Source organism: Hemicordylus capensis, chromosome 3 (assembly GCF_027244095.1).
Source record: "Hemicordylus capensis ecotype Gifberg chromosome 3, rHemCap1.1.pri, whole genome shotgun sequence".
In the NCBI taxonomy this organism is placed as follows: Eukaryota; Metazoa; Chordata; class Lepidosauria; order Squamata; family Cordylidae; genus Hemicordylus; species Hemicordylus capensis.
This window is the reverse complement of record NC_069659.1, coordinates 116,355,301-116,367,349: the sequence shown is the minus strand read 5'-3', so window position 1 is coordinate 116,367,349 and position 12,049 is coordinate 116,355,301. Positions and strand designations below refer to the sequence as shown.

General features: G+C 44.7%; 1 protein-coding gene across 5 annotated transcripts in view; it reads right to left on the bottom strand.

Annotated features, from left to right (window-relative positions):
* Positions 1-12,049, bottom strand: part of CLTRN (collectrin, amino acid transport regulator) — a 41,030-nt gene that overhangs the window by 28,621 nt on the left and 360 nt on the right. For 2 of the 5 annotated variants that reach the window (XM_053305153.1, XM_053305154.1), the window contains one exon: positions 154-191. In XM_053305153.1, the coding sequence (XP_053161128.1) occupies positions 154-160 (7 nt within the window). In that variant the 5' untranslated portion in view covers positions 161-191. Of the gene's footprint in view, positions 1-34; positions 673-4,698; positions 4,746-7,521; positions 7,596-12,049 lie in introns of those variants that run through there. The other 3 variants (XM_053305151.1, XM_053305149.1, XM_053305152.1) reach the window with 3 other exon arrangements.

The window sequence follows — 12,049 nt, the reverse complement described above, 5'->3', positions numbered from 1 at the left end:
TGATTTAAAAGCAATTTTTTCTGTTATAGCATACCTGCTGTATGGCCACACAAGGGACAAATTGTGAAGAAGCTGCAGCTATTCTTGCTAAAAAAAAACACACAGTCACATGGACAGTCTTGGAAATAAATAAATGAAATGATCAAAAATCACCTGCCATGTCTAAGGAACTGTTCCCTTCTTCTCTCCATCTTAAAATAAAGTAAAGTTGTGCTGTCAAGTCGGTGTCTATTCCTGGCAACCACAGAGCCATGTGGTTTTCCTTTGTTAGAATACAGGAGGGGTTTACCATTGCCATTTCCCGAGCAGTATGAGATGATGCCTTGCACCATCTTCCTCAATCTTACTCCCAAATAAATGGCCATTCAGAAGTTCTGATAGGTTACCCTAAATTTAATTTTACAGGGTTGTTACTTGGGGAAAATGATCTAGTGGCTTCAAAGAGTTTTGGATTTGTGTCTGTGTTTTGCTGGCATCCTTCAGCATTCCCCAGATGTGATTTATCAGAGTCCTCTGGAGACAGGAGATAAGAAAAATATTTATTTATTCCTAAGAGAGATGAAAGAGGGAAAATTCTGTTAGAGAAAGTATGATGTGTACACTAGAGTACTGTTGGCTTGCAACACCACGCTGTATATCTTTAAAACATAAGCCCATTCAGTCATTCATATCAGTGAGGTCATTCACATAATCAAAAACTGAGGTTATTTACAAGACTGGGTGGGTGGGGGAGGCAGGTGGGTGGCGGGGAAGGCTTTGCTTCTCTCACCCCGATGATTGCCAAAATGTTGTTGGGAGCACCATCTGTACTCCCACACGATCCACCTCCAGGGAGCCGGGACAACGCATCCCAGCCTCCAGGTATCCCACAATGCACGCCGAGCACAGTGCATTGGGAGATTTTCTCAGGGGACAGGCGCTCTAGGAACTCTTCTCTGTGTCTCCTTCAGCAGAACACAGCCCTTGGAGACACACGAGCAGGAAGTCTGGGTTAAGGGAGCTTTCACTCCCTTAACCCCGTCTAGGAGCCAGGCTAAAAAGCCGGACTAGGCGGTGCTGCCCCACCAGGACCAGGCCAGATCCCGACAGTTCTTACAGCCTAACTCAGGCTGGGCTTCCCTAGCCTGGGTTAGGCTACACATGAGAACAGCCTCACTGTGTTCTATCCGGATTTGGGAGCTGTGTGTGATCCCAATTTTCAGTTGTGTGGAAGCAAGGTAGGAGGAAAACCTGGGCAGAAGTGATTGTGTAGAAGCAAGATAGGAGGAAAACCTGGGTAGTTTTTCCTCCTACCTTGCTTCCATGCAATCACTTCTACCCAGGCGTTTCTCCTACCTTGCTTCCACACAGCCTAAATACTGGGTGCACAAGCAGCTCCCAAACCCGGGTAGGACAGTTTTTGATTGTGTTAATGACTTCAATGTGTAAGAATCATGAGGAAAGACTGCTGCCTCCCAGCTTCCTTCCAGCCCATGTCTAAGAGGTCATATGCACACAACCACCATGCAGAGGATGCATAACATGAGTCTGAGAGCTGGCACACACAGGATTTCAGGCACTTTCCATGGCTACTACACAACCAATAGTTGTATAAATAGGCCTTCAGCTCCAGTGAAGTAGCTGGGACTTCTTTCTGTATAATATGTTTACTTGGTGCTGATTCACACACCCCAAATGATGACCCTTGGCATATGGTGGCAAAGAAAACCTTCATTACAAGTGCTGTAATTAAGCAGCAATTTGTTCATCCTGTTTTGTGGGGTGATGTCTCACAGTATTTTTCAATAGCAGCGGCTCACAAATTCAAGTTACTGCAAGTTATCCAGCAATCAAACATGGGATTATGTGCATGCAGATAGAAATGGATCTCAGCTCTCTATTCGGCTTGGAAGGAAGAAGATTTATTCATATCCTGGAGCATGGAACAATAATCGGTGTGTGTGAGAGTGTGTGTGTGTGTTTAGGGGCAAGTTGATCTCCTCCGCCCCCCACCCCACCCCGACCCGATTCGTTCAGCTCCCTCCCTGGCTGCTTTTAAGGCCCTTCTTAAGACACACCTGTTTCGCCAGGCATTTGCCCTTTAATAAAATTTTAAAAATTGATTGTTGTTGGCATTTCTGTTGTTTACTGTCCACAGTCTTTGGAAGAGGCAGCATATAAGAAGTATAAATAAATAAATAAATAAATAGAAATAAAAATAAAATAAAATATATTGGAAGGAAATCACTGGATTGCACTTTCATATGCCCAGTTAGTGAGATTGTTCTCACGAGCATCCAAGACTGGGCTTGGCTGCCTGTGAGAACAGCCGGGAGTTGCATGGCTCCCTGTGGTGGCTCGGAGAAAAAAAGGGAGCCTAGGGAGCCCACCGGTCAGCCGAGGTTGCAAGAGTGCCCTTAACCCAGGCTAACTGCTTGTGTGTCGCACTGGCTGCTCCTAGCCAGTGCTGACACAGGAGTGTGCTCCTGGCTGTTACTAGGGGGTGGGGGTTTCCCCACAATGCACTGTGCACGCACATGGCGCATTGTGGTATCTCTGGGAGCCAGGACAATGCATCCCAGCCCCTGAATCTCTGCACTGCCCAGGGCAGTAGATCATCTGGGTGTGTGATCTGGACACCCAGCAACTCTTCTAGATTGTCTGTGGGGAAGGTAAGCGGCTACAGCCTTCCCCACTGCCTGCAAGCCCATTTAAAGGGTCATGAGAAAGGGCTCAATATGTAATGCTAAACCATGAATTAGAGGGCAAGACTGAAATCTTTTCATTCTGAATAAACTCCAGCTTCCTGTTATGCCCAAACTTGAGGAGCTGTGATTTGTTCTAACTGTATAAATGAATAAAACAGGATCTAATACCACAGTTATATCTTGGCTTGTTTGAACTAACAATGGTCAATATAAACCATATTTCCCCAAGTTCAAGCATAATGGGAAACTCTGGCTTATTCAAAACTGAAAGTGGAAATTTCCAGTCTCCTTTCCTTACCTGTGGAGAGGACAACAGAAAACAAGCAGCTCAAGTTTCACTGCAACTCATTCACCATAATTATTAATTATTATTATTATTACATTTATATCCCGCTCTTTCTCCAAGGAGCCCAGAGCGGTGTACTATATACTTAAGTTTCTCTTTTCACAACAACCCTGTGAAGTAGGCTAGGCCGAGAGAAGTGACTGGCCCAGAGTCACCCAGCTAGTATCATGGCTGAATGGGGATTTGAACTCGGGTCTCCCTGGTCCTAGTCCAACACTCTAACCACTACACCACGCTGGCTCCCCATATACCATAATTTATGGTATATCTATACCATACATCTATACCATAATTTAGATGGTGTTCTGAACCCAGTCTGAAGCTCACCATTTTGGATATATGAATATCCATGAGTGAGTGGATATATGAATATCCAAATATGAATATGAATATTTTGGATATAGGAATATCCATGGGTGAGTAGGCAACAAAGCAGCAAATGCGGTTCAGTGTTGGCAAGTGTAAAGTGATGCACATTGGGACGAAGAACCCCAACTTCAAGTATATGCTGATGGGATCTGAGCTGTTGGTGACTGACCAGGAGAGGGATCTTGGGGTCGTGGTGGACAACTCATTGAAAGTGTCGACTCAATGTGCGGAAGCTGTAAAAAAAGGCCAGTTCCATGCTAGGGATCATTAGGAAGGGGACTGAAAATAAAACTGCTAACATTATAATGCCCTTATATAAAACTATGGTGCGGCCACACCTGGAGTACTGCGTACAATTCTGGTCACCACCTCTAAAAAAAGGACATTGTAGAACTGGAAAAGGTGCAGAAGAGGGCAACCAAGATGATCAAGGGCCTAGAGCACCTTTTTTATGAGGCTAGGCTACAACACCTGGGGCTATTTAGTTTAGAAAAAAGATGACTGCAGGGAGACATGATAGAGGTCTATAAAATCATGCATGGTGTGGAGAAAATGGATAGAGAGAAATTCTTCTCCCTCCCACACAACACTAGAACCAGGGGTCATCCCATGAAATTGATTGCCAGGAAATCTAGGACCAGCAAACAGAAGTACTTTTTCACACAATGCATAATCAACTTGTGGAATTCTCTGCCACAAGATGTGGTGACAGCCAACAACCAGGATGGCTTTAAGAGGGGTTTGGATGGTCTATTGACAGCTACTAGTCGGAGGGCCGTAGGCCACCTCCAGCCTCGGGGGCGGGGTGCCTCTGGGTACCAGTTGCAGAGGATTAACAGCAGGAGAGAGGGCATGCCCTCAACTCCTGCCTGTGGCTTCCAGCAGCATCTGGTGGGCCACTGTGCGAAACGGGATGCTGGACTAGATGGGCCTTGGGCCTGATCCAGCAGGGCTGTTCTTATGAATCAAGAACATGTGGTGAAATGAGAGAAGACAAAGGTTTGGGTGAATAAAATTTACAGCAAGTCCCATCATTTAAACAATGCTCTGTGACAGCACAATTGTGTGTGGGTTTAAAAAAAAAAATTAAAGCTCAGCTTCACAAATAGCTGTGGAAAACACAAATATAAACTAGAGGTTCTTAACCTTTTTGCACCTACGGAATCCCCAGATCCTCAAGTATTACCCACAGACTTCCACCCCCTTTAAATATTTTCAAAAGGCTCCAGTAAAAGTTGGGGGGAGAGAAAAAAAATACATAGAATAATTATTTTCAAGAACTTTATTCTGACTCACCAGGCAGCAAATTGAATTGAGCGCAGCAAAGATTTTCCATGGCCCACCTGGATCTACCCCATGAACCCAGGTTAAGAATCCCTGATGTAAACAGTTTTCACACATCCACAGTTGTTGACCCTTTCCCCTCCTGTCACTGCCCAAAGTAAACATGTTGTGGCTAGCTGCTAATCTTAGGATTAGGTGAACTTTGTGTTTCCGGGATTTGTAGTTTATATTTGAAGGAAAGCTTTTTTTCTGGAAATCTGGGTTTTAAAAGTTGAGCTGTTCTTATTAATCAATATTCACACCAGCTTCTCTGACAAATTGTATAGCATTTTGTCAACTGAACTCAACCATTTGAAGCTTTTAGAGGCCCTGAATGTGTTTACTGCACCTTCCTTTGGTACTCACATTCTATGTTGAATGGTTTCAAAGAACGTAGAAAACATTACCTAGAAAAATTGGTGCAAAATGCTGTTGCTTTTTTGAACACACACTGTTACTTCCTTGTGTGGCCTGTGCTACCCATCTGCAGCCTGGGATATTGTGCAATTGCCATAACAAAGAGCATCAATGTAGAGGTTGTGCATGGTTGTTGTGTGGCTTGTGGGAATCTGAGCACTGAACACGCCGATTTAAGACCTATAAATGGCTATGTCGAGACATTCCCTGCATGGCCCGACACACAAAACACATCTGCTCCTCCAAACTTCCGATTGCCCAAATACGTTTTTGCAACTATTATGATAAACAAGTAAAAGGCCTTCTGAAGAACTTGAAGCCTTGTCTCATCAGAAGCAGCAGAAAAGGTTCTGTCAGAATAAGAGCTTAGGTGAAGAAAACACTGCCCAAACTTCTGATGCTCTTTATGAGACAGGGAAGGGAATGACCCTTTTGTCTGTGTTTTGGTTCACATGGAAGTAAGAGAATGGGAAGACCCAATAGCCCGATTCAGACATTATGTTGTACAAGTACACCTATATCTCTACACTTGTACATGTTTGTGTGAATGACTGTACCTGTGGCCATTTTAATTGTGAACCTGGATACAGGCCCTTCAAATGCTTTGTACAGACAGGAAGTGTACTTCTGTACCTGCGTTCAGTGAATGACTGTACCTGTGTACAGATCTGTATTTGTGTACACTGTAAACTCATTGTATGAGTGTTGAACATAATGTATGAATAGGCCTAAAGACTCTACACACGATCAATGTCTGGAGCCTCATGGGGTTACGCGGAGAGAGCAGGCGCTCTCCCCGCACAGGAGCAGTCGCTCATTGCTAGGTGGCCGGATCGGCCACCCAGACGAGCGGCTGCTTCAGTTGGGCGCTCTTGCCCCTGGCCACAGCTCCCTGGGGAGCTCCGGGGGTTGGGGGAAGGGGAGCACCACCGTGCAGCCCCCTGGAGCCCCAGGAAGGCACTGCCCGAGTATGTGGTGCCTTCCTGGGGTCGCTCTCCCCCCCCACCTCGAGTGTGTCAGCCGCGGCTGCAATCAGCCATGGCTGACACATGATCAAATAAACAAGGTAAATTGAGTGCTCTCTGTGTTAACCTTGTTTAAGAGAAGGGGTTTCTAGGTGGGCTAGCCACCGTGGAACCACCGGATTCGCCTGTGAGCCCGGTGCTTCTCACGATGGGGGGGGGGACCGGGCTGGGCTCCCTTAGCCCAGTTTTCCCCCATCGTGAGAATAGCTTCCTAATGTTGTTGTTCTTTCAGCACTTGCTCAGTTCAAAGTATAGCTCCTGTTAACAATTTGCTGCTGAGCAGGGGCAACAAAACGTATCCCTGCACCCACTTTCTGAATAAGGCCTAGCACACTGCTCACATGACACAAGTAATAAATAATGTTGTTTGCAGGAAACAACATAGTTTTCACTTACTTCTTCATACCAGAGATAAGAACCCAGTTACTGTCCACAAATTTAATCAAAGTAAAGTGACACATTTGGTGTTCATTGGTTACATGGAACCTCAACTTAAAATCATGTAAGCAGGATGAAAATAAAGAGAGTGCAAGGCCTCTGATTTTTCAAAATGATTTTACTCATGTTTTGGTGCTACTCTGTTTCTCTCCCCATCCTCTCTTTATATTACAAACCTTTAGTATATGGGTTTATGTCTTGTTTGGCCAATATTGCAATCCATCCTGCAGCATTAGTAGCTAGAGGGAGGTTTCTTGCAGGTGCAGTTTATTGTTCTCCCATATGCTTCTTATTTACCAAGCAGAGTTACTATTTTCTTTTAACTGTCCCTGGTATAATATTATCATTGACCTATTTGGTCCCTATTTTACCTTTAAGAAGATTTTATTATGTCTTTAATAAAGTTGCTAATGTACACACATGTGCACTGACTTTACTTCCACTCACCATAACTCCTATCTGTACAGCAAATGTTGCTCAATGTGTTTGGGTTGCAGCTATTCTATAATAAGTAAAAACCAAATCCACTGCAAGGTTAAGCATTAAACATTCTTAGGGTTTTGTTTTTTTAAAAACTAGTTTTCTGACACAGCCTGCTTCAGAAGCAAGTGCAGGACAGACTATAACACAGTAAATAAATAAAGTTTGCAGTTGGCCAAAAAAAGCCTTCTGCAATGTGTGTTAGTGGATGAGGAGGGTTGCTCAGGCAATGATCTTTGCATTGAGTACAGGAGTGTTAGGAGCACACCACAATGTCCCTGTTTTCTTCTGTGAAATGTTTTAATGTATGTGCTCCGCTGAACAGCAAGTGTGAGAGTAGTTACCAGTTTTCAATGATTTAGATACTGAGGGAGCATAGACCAGAGAAGAAGAAAGCAGCTTTGCTTCTTAGCTCAGGAAGGACAGATATACTCACAGAATAGCCTTTACACAGTCCTGCTGTATCTGCTCTCTTCCTTGCAGTTTTTCAGGTATTACTGTAGGCGCTACTTGATTTTACTTGGGTCTATTAACACTGCTGTCTAATTTACAATACAAAGATTGCTTTTTTAATGTTTAATTTTCTTTTTGTCAGGACACTTCCAGACCTCTTTGGTTAACTCAGCTTATACAATTCGTATACGAGTGAAGAACACTTAACAGAGTTCCTTGGAAGAATGGAATACAAATGAAATGAATTAACAATACTAGTCCACTTACAAATATCTATGTTTTAAATATATTTGAATTTATTTGAATTAGGATTTTCAAGTAAGCTGAAATAAGGCTGAAGTGTACATTCTATTATCTTTGATGAACTTTTGTCTGAAAAAGGAAGAAAAATATATATTGGCAATAAGGGCCAATTTGAAAAAGTTCTTTTTGTTCTGTGACATTTTAAATGCCTTTGGAGTGGAAAATTTCAGGACAGTAAAATTTTTACTGACATCTAAGTTAATTAACAGCTATACCCACATTTAAACCTAGCAGTCGTATTTGACAAATTAACTGTTTCAAATTCTGGGGGAGTTAATCACTACATCTTTGCTCTAAAAATTAACTTTTGTGGGCAAAATGTGTAAATGTATTACTGTCACTATTTAATCTCTCATAGAAAGATAACTAAAGGTTTTGGAAGACTAGTCTAGAAATGTGTTCAGTCTTTTCTTTGAGATTTGTATCCCAGTGGTGGTGGGGAATAGGAGGAGTAACGTTTGTCAGGTCAGCAGGCCATTGCAAGGGAAGGGTGGTCAGAAATTTAATTGCTGTCTCCCCTTCTGGCTGTCCTGCCAGCTCTCTGACCTCGGGGAGCACTGCCAACAACCCACATAGCCTTATCCTGCTTCCCTGCAATGCCAGGTCAGTCCAAAATAAATCCAAACTCATCCGTGATTTGATTATGGATGAAGGGGCCGAACTGGTGTGTACTAGTGAGAGACTTGGTTGCGGGAGGCTAGTGGCCTAGTTTGGGCCTAGCTTCTCCCTCCAGGATATTCTGTAGAGGGGCAGGTGAGGGGACATGGGCGTGGAGGTTAGGTGGCTGTGGTCTATAAGGATGACATTTCCCTTACCAGGGTCCCTGTTAGTATCGGACCATATTGAATGTGGTCTATAAGGTTAACATCTCCCTTAACAGGGTCCCTGTTAGGGTATTGGACCATATTGAATGTGTGTACTTGAGTTTGGGGACCAGGGATAGATTGGGATTTCTGTTGGTGTACCGATCGCCCCGCTGCCCAACGGAATCCCTTACTGAGCTCACGGACTTGGTCGTGGAACTCGTGTTGGAGTCTCCCAGACTTTTGGTGCTGGGGGACTTCAATGTTCATTTCGGGACCAATTTGGGCAGCTCAGGAGTTCATAGTGGCCATGACGACTATGGGCCTATCCCAAGCGGTCTGTGGATCAACTCATATTGCAGGTCACATGCCTGATTTCGTCTTTTACTCTGATCAGGGTGGTATTCCGTGGTTGGGGACTCCTGAGATTTCCCCTTTGTGATGGACGGACCACCATCTGGTTAAGGTTGGACTTACGACCACTTCCCACCTCTGCAGGGGCGAGGGGCCTATTAGAATGGTCCGCCCGAAGAGGTTATTGGATCCGGGAGGATTCCAAGAAAACTTGGAGGGATTTAATGTTGGCTTTGCTGGTGATCCTGTTGAAGCCCTGGTTGAGAATTGGAACAACTTGCTCACCAGGGCAGTAGACACGATTGCTCCTAAGCATCCCCTCCAACCCGCTTAGGTAGGATGCCTCCTAGTATTAAGGAGGCAATTATTAGACCTCTTCTAAACAAGCCTGTGTTAGATCCCTCAGAGTTGAGCAATTATAGGCCTGTTTCCAACCTCCCATGGCTGGGCAAGGTAATTGAGAGGGTGGTGGCCTCTCAGCTCCAGGAGGTCTTGGAGGAAACTGATTATCTAGTCCCATTTCAAACTGGTTTTCGGGCAGGCTATGAGGTGGAGACTGCCTTGGTCGGCCTGATGGATGATCTCCAATTGGCAATTGACAGAGAAAGTGTGACTCTGTTGGTCCTTTCGGATCTTTCGGCAGCTTTCGATACTATTGACCATAGTATCCTTCTGGAATGTCTGAGGGTGTTGGGAGTGGGAGGCACTGTTTAACAGTGGTTCCGCTCCTACCTCTCAGACAGATTCCAGTTGGTGTCAATTGGAGACTGTTGCTTTTCGAGATCTGAGCTTAAGTATGGTGTCCCTCAAGGCTCCGTACTTCTCCAATGCTTTTAACATCTATATGAAACCGCTGGGAGAGATCATCAGGGGATTTGGAGCTGCGTGTTACCAGTATGCTGATGACACCCAGATCTATTTCTCCATGTCAACTTCTTCAGGAGCTGGCATATCCTCTCTAAATGCCTGCCTGGAAGCAGTAATAGGCTGGATGAGGGAGAATAAACTGCAGCTGAATCCAGATAAGATGGAGGGACTTATTGTGCGGGGTCAGAACTCTAGAGACAATTTTGATCTCCCTGTTCTAGGTGGGGTCACATTTCCCCAAAAAGAACAGATCCGCAGTCTTCTGGATTCACACCTCTCCCTGATCTCTCAGGTTGAGGTGGTGGCCAGGGGTGCTTTCTATCTGCTTCGGCTGATACGCTAGCTTCACCCGTTTCTCGAGATCAATGACCTCAAAACAGTGGTACATTTGTTAGTAACCTCCAGAGTTGACTTCTGTAATGTGCTCTACGTGTGGCTGCCTTTGTACATAGTACAGAAACTGCAATCTGTACAGAATGCGGCAGCCAGGTGGGTCTCCTGGTCATCTCAAAGAATCATATTCGTCCTATATTAAAAAAGCTACAATGGCTACCAATAAGTTTCCAGGCAAAATACAAGGTGCTGGTTATAACCTATAAAGCCCTAAACAGCTTAGGTCCTGGGTATTTAAGAGAAGGAATCTATTATCACGATCAGCAGAAAGCGGGCTAAGGGAGCCTAGCCTGCTTTCTAGTAACCATGGGAACCACCGGGCTAGCGGGCAAGCCTGGTGGTTCCAAGGCAGCTAGCCCGCCTAATTCCCCCTCCCCTCAAACAAGGTTAATGGAGAGACCGCTCTGTTAACCTTGTTTGCTCATGTGCCGCTGCGGAACATGGCGACACATGGCTGGGAAGCTGCAGCCAGCCTCCTGGCCTTGGGGGTCTCTTCAGAATGCCTTGTGCACTCGTGTGACATCCTGTGCGGGTCACTGTGCGAAACAGGAGGCTGGACTAGATGGGCCTTGGACCTGATCCATCAGGGCTGTTCTTATGTTCTTATATTAGAACTTCCAGGGACCAAGTGGTCCCCAATCCCCAGAGACCCTACCGGCTCCGTGTGGGAGGCCAATCCTTGGAGGCTGCTTGTGTGCAGGGAAAGCGGGCTAAGCCTGCTCTCCCTGCACAAACCTTTCTAGCACTTTGCTCATGTTGTGTGAAGTGCCTCACGGTCTTTTTTGCTACGAGCCCCATTACCCACTGAGATCATCTGAAGAGATCTATCTCAGCCATGCGTCTGACACGGGGCGTGGTCTCCCTTCCAAATGGGGCCGTGCTTCCAAACGGGGCCTTTAAGGCAGGGAGAGTCACTCAGCGTGGGCCGATTTTGGCTCCAAACGGGGCCATGCAGCCCCATTTGAGACTGAAATAACGCCCCCGCATCTGATGTCAGATGCGGAGGGCGTGTCTGGGGCCGCACTTGCGGGCCCTGATTGGGCACAGCCCAGGCTCTTTGAACTCGTTCGCCCAATGGTGGCTCTATCCCTGTTTAAACTGTTGTAAGTTTAAAGTAAGTTTTAAACTGTTGTAAGTAATAAACTGTTTTTATATTTGTGTTTTAAGTTTTTATCTTGTTGCGAGCTGCCCAGAGACAGAGGTTTGGGGCGGTATACAAATGTGATAAATAAATAAATAAAAATAAAATCCAAGGTTAGAAATGACTTGGTCAGTTCATTTAGTGAATAATAGAACTAACTTGTCATGTCTCTACAATCACACTTACATCCCAGTCCTTTTATGGGTTGGTTTATTTCATTATATTTAATAGTGATTTTAATATCTAATAGCAAATTAAAGAAATGAGGACATTAAAATAAAATTAATAAAATTTAATAGCCTCCCCCCAACCCGGGAAAAAAAAAAGGTCAACAGAAAATCACAATTAAAACAACAAGGAGGCAGCACAGAGCAGCCTAGAATACTGATCTAATAGAATAAATGCTCCCAAAGGTTGTTGCCAACTTTCAGGATTGTCCTGGAATCCCCAAGAATCAATATATCAACCTCCAAGTGACAATGCTGCGGTTGTAACGGCTTTATATAATGAAAAATGTTGTGGAATGTGGAGACCGCGCGCGGCGGGGATCTCTAAAGCTGGGAACCCTGCGAAAGAAATGTGCACTGTAATTGGTATTAATGTTAATTATAATTTGCATTGGAATTGGCGGGGCAATTTTTAAAATATTT